We start from the raw sequence: 14918 nt of genomic DNA on the forward strand, positions 1-14918 counted from the left end.
AGAGTTCATAGCAAGCAAGTAATCTTGCCAAAAAAGATGAACGCTGACCTGATTAAACCTCTAGATTTAACCATCAGTTTACAAGAAATACAGAAGCTAGAGGAACATTTTAAGCAACCATATTTAATTCAACCACGAGACAATTTGCCTTTTTTTCCAACAAATAAGTGACAAGAAAAATAGAAGATGGAAGGGGAACATATAGATTAAAAGAAACTCAATAGTCATATCCATCAATTGTAATGTGTAGCCCTTATTTGGGTCCTAATTTGTGCAAATTACTACACAAACTAATAATGATAATGACAAAAAGACAATTGGGGCTATATGAACAGAGGCTAGCTCTTTGACAATATTAAAAAAGATTATTAATATTTTTAGGTTTCATAATGACAATGGTCATTTTTCAAAACATTTACAAATAAAATGATATGCTGTCTAGGATTTGCTTTAACATAATTCAGTCATAGGGAGAAGGAGTGTAGAAGGGTATACATAAAAACATTGGCCATATTTGATAATCATCATAATTAGATAATTTTAAGGGTATATGACAATTCTTTTTATTATTCTCCCTACGTTTAATATGTTTAAAACATTACATAGTAAACAATTTAAACAATTTAATTCAATAGAGCATTTTTGAAAGAAGAAAGTTAAATAGAGAGAAATTAAGGACCACAGCTCAAAATGGCTACATATTCTACAGAAATAAACAGTAATGAATTTTAAAGAGTCTTTCCCATTACTGAAATTGCTTTCAGAACTATTTTTTGAGAGGTGTTAGAATATTCACCTGTTTCTTTTCTTTTGTAATCACTAACAGATATGTCAACTGCAAGTGAAAAGGAATAAGGAATATTATTATGTAGACTCGGGTGATGGTCATTAGAGAAAAATTCAATTTAAATGTTTGACTCTTAGAAAGAAGGAAACATATTATTTGGGCAATTACCTGGATCTGTAGCAGACATCAGTGAACCAAAAAACAAACAGTCAGTGAAGTGAAAGTCTCCATTTTTCAGCTGGTCAGCATATACCATAGCCTTCACAAAGCCATACATAATTAACCTGTTGAAGAGAAAAATATGATCTTCAAACATCAACTTGAATCCTGTGTAAACCCATGCCATCATAGCTGACATTCTAATGGGCTTCCTGAATAAGCATGATGCACAAATTACCACTAGTCTGCCGATTTGTAGCCATGCTAGTTCTCAGTACACTGTACCAAATATCACAATTTATTCACCTGGCAAAAGGTAAAAGAACATTTTATAGTGTACTTCAGTGAAAACAAATCTCAAGGATATAAAAAGTTATCTGTGAAATACGGCATAGCAAGTCATACCCACAAATATAGTGGCTGGGTTGACATCTGTAAATGGATTGCTTTTCAGTTTTACTGTTTTGTCTGCTAGGGTGTCTGAAAAGGGTTCAAATTTCAAGTCTGTCACTGTGATGAGAAGGATACTGGCCACTCACCAGGCACTCAGTCAACCAGTTACTTTACAATAGATGAGTCTCCACTACTGGTGGTGTCAGGACACTTCCACACCAGGTAGAGAATCACTGTTAGGTTTAGAGCACCTGTAACTTCAACACACAGTTGAAAATGAATCCTGACATGGTTACATTTTGATCTTGCAAAGAAAGCTATTCTTTTCATGAGATTATGTTTACCAAACCCATGGAGAGCAAATTATCTGTTTTGGTCATCATTTGCCACCCTATAGCTTCTAAATTGTATTTAATTATTTAATTGACTGATTTTTTTAAATCCTAGTGGAGGAAACACAAAAATTGGTGAACTGGACCATGGCAGAATCGTTAAAACTGACTGTTAAGGGTCCTTAGAAACCACTGACTCTCAGACAAATAGACTGTTGCTTAGATATTCACACGTATTTAAATTAGTTTCTTGAAAAATGTTCTAGGGTTGTGAGCATGACTAAAAAGACGAGAAATCAGATATTCGAAATTTTAATGACAGTGAGAATGTGGATATTTCAAATTCTCTTATGAAAAATTTCTCTATGAGAGAATATTTCAGACACACCTGCATTTAAATCCAGTTTCTACCACTTACTAGTTATGCGATTTTAGGGCATTACTAAAACCTTCTGAGGTAGGGATAACAATTATGGTTAGTCTACAGAGCTGTTTTAAGGATTATCTGAGGTAATATAAATTTGGGTTTTGACACATAGTAAATTCTCAATGAGATTATTACTGCTAATAGTAATTATCAAAATAGGTAATATTCACTTTCTATATCTATTTCTTCACATGTTTTAACTCATTTAATCCACACATTGATCCTACAAGGTAGGTACTATCTGCATTTTACAGATGAGAAAACTGAACACTGTGTGATCAAATAACTTGCTCAAGGTGACACAGCTATTAAATTGTGGAACCCAGACTTGAACTGAGGCATTTGACTCCAGATCCTGGGCTTTTAATTACTACATCATATTGCCTACATGAACAGTTCTATATTGTACATTATATGTTATCTCATGCAACATACTCTTAACTAGTCCATAAGGTGGTTGTTCTATGTAGGACAAAGGCGCAGCAATGGAGTATCACTAAGAACTTGGAAATACTACTACCCATGAGTTGAACTATTAAGACAGCCAACATGGGTTCGAGCAGAGACCCAATATTGCTGTGAAGCGTGTGGATTTTAGCAGGGGAGGCTGAATCTTAACTAGGCTGCAAGTGTTAACATATCTGAGAAAGCCTGTGTCATGCGACACAGCAATGGTTTCTGGGAAGAGGCCTCAATCATGACAGCTCACCTACACTTATCTTGGGGAGGGCATTCTGCTGGTTACCAGGGTGTGCAGCCTCTGGACAGGTTAAGAGTAGAGTCATTCAGCTTGTTTATTCAATAGATGTTTATTACTGAACCCCTACTATTGTCAGGCTCTGTGCTAGGTGTTTAAAATACATCAGTGAACAAGACAAAGATCCCTGTCCTTATGGAGCATGTCTTTTATAGCAAGGCAGATGGCAATAAATATAATCATAGATTTTAATTATATATGTTATCCACATCACCCTCTGAATTCGAATCTGCATGTCTGATGAACACTGAGACTTTCTGGACAGTCACAACATTACCAGGGAAATGCTCTCCAATAGTCATCCCTTCAGCCTCACCTGGCATTAACCTGACTTCACCACAGTTCTTTCTCATTTGAGCTACACTTCCAATATGGAGCGTGCACAGGCTCTGGAATCAGTATCAACTTTATGACCTATGACTATATTTCTGAATTCTCTACCCATTAGTTAATTTTACAAGTTAGGAATCTGAGGCTTAGAATTAAAATGACTTGCCCCATATTGCCCTACAGAAGCCATTAGATTGGGTAAGATAAAAAAAATATATGCATGCATATATATTACCCAGGCTTGGGAAGATTACTTGGAAACTAGAAGCCTCATATATATTTGATGAAAATAAAATTAAAGTCTTTATAAAAGCCAATTTGACAATTTATTTTAAAAGTATTAAATTTTTTATATTCTGTAGCTTATTAAATGATTTTCTATGAATTTTTGCCAAGAAATTAATCTTAATACGCACCAGAAGTTATTTAGATTATTTCAAATTATTACTATTCATGAGTGAAAAATTCAAAGCAATCTAAATGTCCAGTGAATAAATTACTGAACACGCATATAATGAACTAATATGCAACTATTAATACTATATACAAGAGTGTATATTAGGCATAGAAAAGTAAATTGATAAAGCAAATTATAAAGTGGTAATATATAATAATTTCTAATTTTATAAAAATTGAATACATTTAAGCACACATATAAACAGAAAAAGATCAGAAGCATATAGTCTGAGATGTTAATAGTGGTTATAAAATGACATGTGACTATTTTCTTTTTTCCTATTCTGCATTTTTCAGTTCTTTCTAAATAAGAGTCATAACAAAAAAATAACAATGTACATTAGTGAGTGCTATTATGTGACACGACATTCATTATGTCATTTAATCTTCGTAATACTTGAGTTAGGTACTATAATTATTCCTTTTTACAAAGGTGAAAATTAGGATTCAGAGAGGTTAAGTAAGTTGCCTAAGGTCACAGAAGTTAGCTTGTGACAGAGCTGGATTTGAACCCAGGCAGTTGGATGCCAAAACCTGCATACGCAACCACCATTCTATAAAGATTCGGAATTGTTTTGAAATCAAGAGAAACACATGTGCATGTACACACACACACACAGGCACACACATACACACATACCCCTATACACACAGTTTGTTCTTTTAAAAAAAGAAAGTAAATGATTTGTTTACTCCAAATCAACCCCTGAACACAAAATAACTATAATTCCAATATCTTCCTTGAGATAATACCTTAAAAAGCAAGAAAAACAGAAACAGCCCAGTGCAGTATGAGCTCAGTATGATCATTTTGTTATTATTACCAATAACAATGGTCATTGTCACTGACAATTATAATGTCAATAATTAGTGTGTATCTATTATGTGACAGGCACTTTTTAAAAAAATAAATAGCTATTGTTATTGTTGCTACATTATTATAACTAACTAATTATAACTATATTAACTGGGAGGATAAAAAAATGAACCCATTAGCAACCACCACATTCTCACAGGGTGGTATGTTCTATCAGCACTTCACAGAAACTATTTCAGATGGCTCAGGATACAGGAAAGATGTGGTCTGATGGGGAGAGGGAAGCCAGTGAATTCCAGTGCATGCAATGCTGTGAAGATGGTGGACCCAAGTGAGATGTCCTTCTGGGGTCAGCCTGTGCTTAGGGACAGCCCAGGTCACAGGGATGTACAGAAGCAGAACTGCCATATAAAAAGCAAAATTGCTGATAACACTGATTTCAACAAATACCCACTTAGTGCCATTCTTTAAAAAGCAGAGTGCTTATGCTACAGAGGATACAAAGGTGCAAATCCATGACCCGCCTTCAAAGAGTAGAGTTTCACAGGATGGCAGTCATGTCACTTATAGAAGGCACTGGGTAAAAGAGAATTTGAAGAAATGTCCTACACAATGCTCCACATACTCACTTTATTGAGTGTTTGTGACACACGTACTGATTTTAAATTTCATGAGCTTGTTTCACACTATTAAAGCTCCACACCTAAAGGCATGTTGCAAAAATGTTTCAAAACAGAAAGTTCCAGAAGGCTCAATTGCTTGGATGATCTTTAAGTATGCCATCTTAGTCTCTCTCAGTATTTTTTAAAAAGAATACATCTTCTTTTTTAAAAATAGTCTTGATCAAGCTATGAATAGATCTACTGGAAAAAGCAGTTTTTTGAATTGCTAGAGATATGCAAGGGGAATTGCTGTCAGTTTGGAAACAGCTGTGTGGACCAGGCCTGTTAACTGTCAGAAGAGCCACATTCCTGCCTGTGAGAGCTTGTGAAACAGACCATTACGTGGACCTCACTCTGCACTGGGAAAGCCCAGCACCAACAGGCTCTGGAAGCAAAACAAAGATTATAATCTGCACCTAAATTGCTGATTTCTATACTCAAACATTTCCTCTGGATAAGCATCTTTATTTATTTGTTCACATTTTATGGATAGTTTCAATCTCACAGTTTCTTTTTTTTTCTGGGGCATGCATTCAAGGGCAATACCCCACTAGAGAAGTCATAAATTCTTTTTCTTTACAGCTTTACTGAGATATAATTCAAATATAATATTGTGTCAGTTTAAGGTATACAATATGATGATTTGATATATGTACATATTGCAAAATGATTACCACAATAAGGTTAGTTAGCATATCCATCACCCCACAGTTGTATTTTTGTATGTGGCGAGAAATTTTAAGACCTACTCTCTTAGCAACTTTCAAATATACAAGAAAGCATTATTAACGATAGTCACCATGGTATACATTACATCCCCAGTCATCTTATAACTGGAAGTTTGTACCCTTTGACCATCTTCACTCACTTCTCCCACCTCCCCCTTGCCCCCTGCCCCTGGCAGCCACCAATCTGCTCTCTGTTTCCATGAGAGAACTCATAATTTATTAATGTTGGGATGGATGGAATTGGGAAGGTCTTCTAGCCAAATTCATTCACTCATGCATTCATTAATTTGCTCATTAACTCATTCATTCAACAAATAAGTACCAACAGACATAATTCCTCCTCTCAGGGAGCTTATATTTTATTGGGTGAGCCAGATGTTTAATAGCTAATTTATAATTTATTATTTTAACAGTACTGTGGTTAAGTCCTATGGAGAGAAGTACAGATTGCACATGTGCACACTTCTATTAGCTGGGAACAATAAAGGGGGACTCCATTTAATAGGAAAGATTACACGTTCAACTAGAGAAATGTTGAGATTGAGGAACTGGTGAGCCTATTGGGTATTCAGAGTTGGGTGTGAATGAAAGTGTGAAGAGAACATAAAGCGGAAGAGGGCCCACGATTGAGGCCTGGGAACTCCAGCATTTGAAGATGAGGTAGAGATGATGAGGAAAAGAGGATACAAAGAATTGGTCAACAGAGACATGAGTGGAAATCTGGTAGAGTGCCACAAGAGTCAAGAGAAGAGTGTTTCAAGAAGGAGGGTATGGTACATAGGATTGAATGTGCCCAAGAGAGCCCTTTCATTTAGTGTCATTAGGAATGTGGGAGCTCAAGCGAGATTAGAATGGCTTGAAGAGCCCATGGAAAAAATGAGGAAATTGAGACAGGCAAATACCCATCCTTTTGGGAGGTTTGGCTATGAGGGAAATCAGGTCTGTCTCCAGAAGGGGGTTTAGGGTGAGACTTGAGTTGATCTTAAAGATGTGGGGAAGAAGCTGTGAAGACGCTCACATCTCATGGGTGCTCACAAACAGGAGTTACAAAATAAGAATTCTGCTTTGTCAAGAGTAGCGGCATGAGATGGTGAGTCTGATTTTAGGTGAAACTATATGGGCCTTAAAGGGTCTGTAGGATCATTTGCTCCTATGGGTATCAAAGAAATGATTCTCCTCTTTTGTCACTGTTTCTCAGTTTGTGTGTGTATATATATATATATATATATATATACACACACATATGTTAATATATATATAAACTCATACATATATATGATAGTAAATTCTCTCTATATATATATTTATATATATAGTATTTAATATCATAAAAGCCTTTACTGAGGCCTATGAGAAATGCAAAGATAAGTCAGGCATCGTTTCCATCCTCAGGAGGGAGAGACAAGTCACCTACAAAAGCAGAATACGTGATAGAAAGTGTTATGTGTCCTAGGTGAGTTGCAGATCAAATGCACTGAGTTCACAGAGGAGAAGCAGCTCTCTTGGGGACTCAGGAAAGGCTTTGAGAGGAAGGTGGCATATTTGCTGAATCTGAAATATACATTCAAGTAAGGAGACTGCCAGCAATATCCCATCTATACGTGAGATGCCCAAACTACTGATTTTCTTCCCCTAGAATGCAAAACTGTTCCTAGTGAAGGTGGTTTCTTCTCGGATCAATAAAAACACAATGGACAAAGAAATGAAACCTCTCCTTTAGCAATCCAGGAAACCATCTGCCATCTGCCACCACTGCAGAGATGGAGGGGAAAGGCTTGTCCTGACTGAACTGTGTCTCTAGTTATGGCCTTTATCTCAGCACCCAGAGTGGGCTGCTCGGCCCCAAGAAGCCCACGAAGCCCGTGGGCCCTGCTGTAGCTGAGTCAGGTGCTAAGATTTCATACACTAGATGACCCCTTGGCCCGTTCTAGTTTTCCCACCAGTCCCAAGACTTTGTTCCTTCTGTTTTAGTGAAAGCTGAGGAGAAGAGGAGGATGAGGGAGTCAACTGGGTGGCTTGTGGGCACGTTAAAGGAAAATGGGGGATCGGGTGAAGCCCCACTCAGCTTTGCTATGGTGACAAGTGAGCTCCTGCCCAGTTCCTCTATCAGATATCTTGTACCAGCAACTAGGAAGAGTGCAGACTGCCTGCCCTTAAACCTCTTTCCTCTGAAAGGGGTAGAGGGAGAGAGGATCAGAGGAAGGGAAAGGTTGTATCCAACTTTTCTGTCCCTAAGTGGAAAGAGGAGGCTGGTTAGGGAAGGGGGTGGGGGTAGGAGGAAGAGGAGAGATGAGGGGAGGGTTCATTGTCAGGGGCGTAAATGCATGTGTCAGGGTTGGGAAATTCTATGCCAGAACATTTGACCGCTCAAAAATTTTGTTTGCGACAGCCATCAGCAAGACAACTGTACCCCCATGGCTTCTACTCTCCTACTTTCTTCTTGGCTGCCAACCCCATGGAACTTTAATTCTTTTCAAGGCGCTGAACTGTCATTGGGTAGGTGGCTCTCTGGCCCTGAGATTTTAAGGAATAAAAGTATTAGGAATAAAAATGGGGAAGGAGGAAGGCAATGAACATATGAACATTTGAGTTCCTACTCTGTAGAGCTCCCATGTGAGTGCATTTTCTATATTTTTTAAATCTTCACACACACACACACACACACACAGCAGTTGGTCAGCCATCAGGAATCTTATATTACAGACAAGGAAATCCAGCTAAGGATAGAAATGAGATTTAAATATATGTTCCTTTCTACTTTTTAGTATTGGACACTGAGTAGAAAATTTAAGATATCTTTGCCTTGGCTTCCCAAATTTTAAAAGTCAATTACTATACTCTTTGTTTCTGAAAGAATGTTTTTGGCATGATACATAATGGGACCAGCTTTTTAAGGGTTAGGTATGCCTTGAAGACCTTGCTTTTCGGCATAAATTTGGCTGTAAGAGGGTTTGGAAAGCACCATACCTTCCATGATTTTCCCTTTAAGTCAGTTCTATATCAGGCTTCCTATGGGCCTAGAAGAAAACATGGTCACCATGTCTTTTCAAGAATGGAAAGGGTGCAGAGAGGAGGTTGTGATGAAATACACTGTTTTTTAACCATGGCTGGGGTCTGAGGCTTTGCAACCTTGGGATCCTTGGAACAAAGTTAAGTTGAGTCCATTTTTCCACATACTCTCTACTGCCTACTTTCCTGTCAACTTGTCACTTTCTTGGACCTCCCCAGAGGCCCTATAGCAACCTACATAGTTGCCTGCAGGGAAACAAGCTTCCCTCCTGTTAAGTGCTTCACAGTTCTTGGAGGAGATGTGATATAAATCCCAAGCATGAATATGGAATGGGCAGAAGTCACAATGCTGAAATGCAGTAAGAAGTTGAGATCTACTGAAAGGTGAACTACACACAGGTGAGAACGTGACCAGGCATCCTAATTGCGTGTCTACTCAGATCCACTTTCTGGGAGTACGCTGGCTCATCCAGGGGTGAAAGAGGATTGCTTTTGAGAAGACTGAGAGGAACAATGAAGGCAGTGTGGGAGTCAGTCACACTCACTAAAGGCATCAGGTACCCTAAATGACAACCTCCCTTGCAGAGTTTGTCAGCCTACGCCAGCAGCCAGGGATGCCTGGCCCTTAGAGTGTTCTGAGTCATCTCAGTTCTCTCTCTACAACCTGGGCACCCTGCCTTCTCCTTTCAGAAAACCATGCCTAATACTTACTGGATATAATCACTGCTCTCTTGCTGCCATTCCTCTTTCAACTTGTATCCCCACTGTCCGCCCTTTGATGTGGTTACCAAATCTCTCTTCTTTATTTCATCCAGATCCTAAGTTCCACTCATGCATTCTTTGTGTGCCTATCTTGCCTGACTAATTTGAAGAAAGACAGCACATCTGGACTGTTCTGCCTTCTTCCCTCTCTGTTCCCATCTCCATTCTATGCACATATTACCCAGCCTTGCTAGATAATAAAGGTTACAAAGATGAATCTGATACGGCTTCTGCCCTCTAGGAGATAATAGCTCCTAGAGAAGGGACAAGCTAACTGTGTAAATAACTGGACTACTAAGTGAAAAATAACAAGTTTGGTAAGAAAGCTAAAGGGATATGGGGCTCAGGGGAGGAAAGGAGAACTATGGTCTGGGGGAAGAAAGCACTGGAGGTGCATATTTCTTGAAGGACCAATGGGGTCAGACACGAGTTGTAGTCATGTAAAGGGGTGGTCACTAAGGAAAAGTTAACATGGGCCACCAAAGCAAGTGGGTGGCAACACATGAGGTGTGGACAATGAAAGTTGGGTAATTTAATGTGATGGATTCTTCCACTATGAATTACTATATAGTCTAATTCAACGGTTCTCAAATTTTGGTGCATATTAGAATCACATAGGAGCTTGGAAAGTCATGATGCCCAGGCTACATCCCAGACCAAGTATATCAGAATCTCTGTAGGTGGGACAGAGGCATTAGTATTTTTTTAAGTTCTTCCACTGTTCCACTATGCAGCCAGATCTAGACCAAGTGTTCTAAATCACCACATCATGTCTCTAGTGTCCAGACCAATCACCTAAGGATCAGCCAGGAGAGTGTGGCCTGCCATTCTGCCTTTCTGATGAGCTCCCAGGTGCCGATGCTGCTGGTCTCATGCCACACTTTGAGTAGGAGACCCTAAATGAGGACGCTGCTAACTAAGCAAAATCACTGAGACACTTGTACACATTCTGGCTCTAATGGTAAACTCTAGGCAGCGCTTTGAATTCACACACGGAGCTTGCCTGAGATGCAGTTAATACAGGTTCACATACAGATAAGCACCTAATACTTACTACCCACTGCATGGTGACTTGGCCTCCCTGCTGATTTGTGGATGAGTGATGAGGCTTATTGAATAACATATGAAGATTCAAGGTACTGTTACCTCTCAGTTCCAATCTGGAGCTCTTTGTAGAAGAAAATTTAAAAAGAGGTGGGGAAGAGGGAGTGAAAGAATGTCTCTCCCAGTAAAATGTAAAATTTAACAGACTTCCATTATGCCTTTGATCTATAGCTCCACGGAGACTTCTGTCCTAGGTACAGAGACCCACCCTTCACTGACACAGGGAAAGAGCTTGGGTGACTGCTTTGGTCTCATCACATCTGAGGCTGGTCACTGCTAAGTTTTACTGAGTCTTCAAAAGTGATAAAGGGTATCTTCAAGCTTTTCTTTTGAAATTTTTTTTTTTTACTCTTAGCAGAAATTTGCATGTCTGTTAAAGGAATACTATGCCTGTTAAATAAAACAACCCATTTCTTTGCTTTGGGATGAACTATATCAACTCAGAAGCTCTGATTGGCAGTACAGATATGTGTATATACGTGTGTGTGTATGTGTAATATACACATGCACACACACATACATACACATATATGTATACAGATATATACATATAATCTTTGATTAATAACAAATGAGCTTGTACAAAATATCTCCAACTATGAAATTCATCCAGGCTAAAGCAGCAAGAGAGGACCCTGCTGCCCTGTACAGTTAGGCCCTTAGCCACTACTTTTCATCTTTAAAAACACACGCATGACTGTTGCCTCACTTGCTCTCACCCTTCCTGGGAGGTACATAAAGTCAAGCTCCATTATCCTACTTTCACAGATGAAGTAACCGTCACAAGGAGCTTAGTAGCCTATTACCGCCTCACAGCATTTGCTCCACCATTTTTCCTCAGGTGTGAAACTGAAACACTTTGGAACCAGTTGTTCAGATCTGGGGAAAAAAAAACTTAAAAAATTATTCAACTCAGAATCCTTATTTAAAAATATAAAAACCATGACTCACCCAGGTTTAGTGGTTTGGTCAAAGTCACACTGAACCCGGCTGGTAGGGGATCCAGGACTGGAATGCCAGTTTTCTCCTAAAGAGATTTTACCAGAACTAGCAGATACCACAGATGTTCTGCTGCCTAGGATTTCAGCAAAGGGAATAGAACCTGTGATTTGAATATAATTTGCCCAATCTATTATTCCCAGAAAACTTTTCATCCCTTTTCATATTCCCTAAAGCATATTTATGTTCTTCAGCTGTACCATTTGGAAACCTAAAGCCAACTGCTGGTTGCAACAGAATGTAAATAACAAGAAAATGCAACTCTCTGGATTTTCCCCAATCAGATGAATTTTCCAGCAAGTAGCAAGCTCATAAATAATGTAGATGTGTAAAACATATTTAGCTCAAAGTAAGATGTTACACTATTCACTGTTTGATTGATGGCTTTAAAATATATTATCATTATTGGTGACAAGATAGAATGAACAATGTATCTTGTGAGTGATGAAAATCAAACATTAATTCCTTGCCCTGATTCTTCTTTTTCAACCATGTCAATATATTTTTGAAAACTTTTTCATCTAGAATGGAGAGTTTCCAATGGTCTGTTTTGCTTCTGATGCATGTAATACAACTTCTTACTTGAAATTCCTTTGTAGTTGTAAAGTGAATTTCTTTTGGAATATTTCAAATCAATTATCAGAGCCCAGAGACAGATTGTTCTCATGGGCTTCTCTACTAATAACAGAGTTTACCAACTAACCAAATACAGAAAAAAATCACCCAAATGATTTAGAGAACAAGAAAACAATAAAATACTTAGTGCCATAAAGAAATTATGTATTCCCCTATAGATCCTGAGCTTTGAGATCACTACTGCTTCTCCCCATCAACCCAGCAACACAAGCATTTCCTAAAAAAGGCCATTTGGTTTGTTAAATCTTGTTACTCCCAAGTGTCCCTGTCATAATATTAAATGATGAGACTCCAGGGCTAGATCTACATGGGGCCAACCTGACCAACCTATGGGAACATTTCTGACAATTACCCACCTATCTGGTCTACACAGCACCAGACAATTGATATAACTACTCTTCATCTATGCCCCTACTTATTGTCTACTAACCCCCATCCACCTGACATACAGACTGCTTTACACTATTAGGCATTGAACTGAAATGTAGACAGTTGGGCATGTCCCCATGTGATTTGAATTGAATGGGCTTTTAATTCAGCTGTAAGACAGACATGGTGGTATGAACCATCTGCAGAGGATTCACCCAAGTAAATGGGCCAATAGTTAATGATTTAATTTCTTAACAACTCTACACCTCTGAAGAACAAAGCACCTGTTATTATCAAGCATAATTTCATCTTTAAAAATGCAACATATCAATAGAAGGAGTAAATGTTTTCTTCTTTATAAAAAATGAGGCTCAGAGGGAGAGGTAAGAATCAAGTTTATTTATTAAGCCATACAGTACATTTTTAATTGAGTGCCTACTATATACCCAGAACCCTGCTAGGTGCTAGGCATAAAATGGAAAAAAAAGATAATGAGCAGTCTACTCAGGTACGTAGAGAAGTAACGTATTGTTAAAATCTGTTATGGTAAATGCCTCTGCTGCCTTCTAGCTCTTTGACTTTAGGCAACTTGTCTATCTCATCCTTTCCTCAGTTTCCTTGTCCATAAAATGGGTATAATAATAGTCCTCCTTTTGTACAATATTATTACCAGAGAACCACTGCTGAATGACCCAAGGGCTTATTTAGTTATTCCAGCTCTTACTTTTGTTGAGAAACACAAAAGGCCATTTAGCCTTTGAGACCATCTCCCTCAAAGAATCAGCAAATTGAGAAAGGCTCAGATTTGGAGTTATCAAGAGAAGCCTTTAAAAGGTTGTTTTCAACATAGAAACATACATTTTCATCTAATTTCATTATAGAAATTTGCCAAGACCTCACTGGCAAAGAGATTACTCCTTTAAATGATTCTTCAACAGGATCTAGTGTTGTCAGCACAGCACACAACTGAGAGACCACCTCCCCCGACCCCACTGCATCCAATTTTGGGCCCCCCTGAAAAAAACCAGCAAGTAGCCAAGCAGAAGATGGTGAAGAGAAGCTTGCCAGGAGGTCACGAATAGCTTAATTAGGTTTATTCACCCACATAATGAAAATATTCAAACAAATATCACAAAATTCCCAACGCTAGTGACGTGACAAGAGAAGATGATAAGAGAAGACAGATCTATGGCAAAAGAAGTAGTGGAGGGGAAAGATATCTGTATTGATGAAAGTATATTTGTGCAGACCTTGAGACATACTAATTCCACTGTATTCAAAATTGGTCTGATCTCAGCTAAAATATTTTCTTTTTTTTTTTTTTTTCACACACACACACTGTATTTTATTTTTACAAGAGATAAATAGACTGACACCAAGCATTGTACATGGATGACCACAACAAAAGCAACAATGATTGCAATTACCAAACATGAAACACACTCATTATTGACATTCAGTCCAGTAATCCTCCACTGTAACAGCTCCTTTACTTTGCAGTGAAAATTGATTTGTATATTCTTTGCCTCTGAGTCCTTGTGGGATTTTTTTTTTTTTTTAATTCAAACAGAAAGTCACAAAAATTATACTCATCCTCATCAGTTTACTCAGTCCCATGTAATTAATTTTTTTTTTTCATCTTGATCTTTTGTTAGCACTTTTATGAGTTCATCAGTTTTTCATTAGAGTTCTGAGAATGCTTATTCATTCAGTTCAGCAGTACAGTCAGTTACCAGAAACCTGTACTTGTCAGAGTCTTTCCCATGAATTTCTTGAAGATGAAACCCTTTTATAGGAACATATTTGCAAAAGCATCAGAGTACACCCAGAACTGTCTGTAAATAACAAAAGACTTAAAAATGGCCACAGTTAAAGATTTGATGAAAGTTCATAATAATGCAGTTGACAAGAAAATTAGTTATTTCTGGGATATACATTTTAAAGTAATAACTAAGATTATGACTTATAACATTATACCAGAACATATAAGATTTTTAGATAAAATATTTTCTTATTCAAAACACCCCATTGGAAAATGGCTCTTAAGATACTGAGGGGTTAGAAACATGTTAGATGGGCAGGAGATGTAGAGCTGGGTTTGCCACCTGAGAGAAGGCCAAGAAGCAACATGGCACCCAGAGTTTAGAATTGGAAGGTGGTCATTGGAAGGGAGAAAGAGAATTTAATCCAT

At 38.0% G+C, this 14918-nt stretch overlaps 1 protein-coding gene across 8 annotated transcripts in view; it reads right to left on the reverse strand.

Moving 5' to 3' along the window:
* Nucleotides 1-14918, reverse strand: part of SLC9A9 (solute carrier family 9 member A9) — a 685705-nt gene that overhangs the window by 380686 nt on the left and 290101 nt on the right. For all 8 annotated transcript variants that reach the window (XM_068546052.1, XM_068546049.1, XM_068546048.1 and 5 more), the window contains one exon: nucleotides 956-1071. In XM_068546052.1, coding sequence (XP_068402153.1) covers nucleotides 956-1071 — 116 coding nt within the window. The remainder of the gene's footprint in view (nucleotides 1-955; nucleotides 1072-14918) is intronic.

The sequence above is a fragment of the Eschrichtius robustus genome, chromosome 6 (assembly GCF_028021215.1).
Source record: "Eschrichtius robustus isolate mEscRob2 chromosome 6, mEscRob2.pri, whole genome shotgun sequence".
NCBI classification, from domain to species: Eukaryota; Metazoa; Chordata; class Mammalia; order Artiodactyla; family Eschrichtiidae; genus Eschrichtius; species Eschrichtius robustus.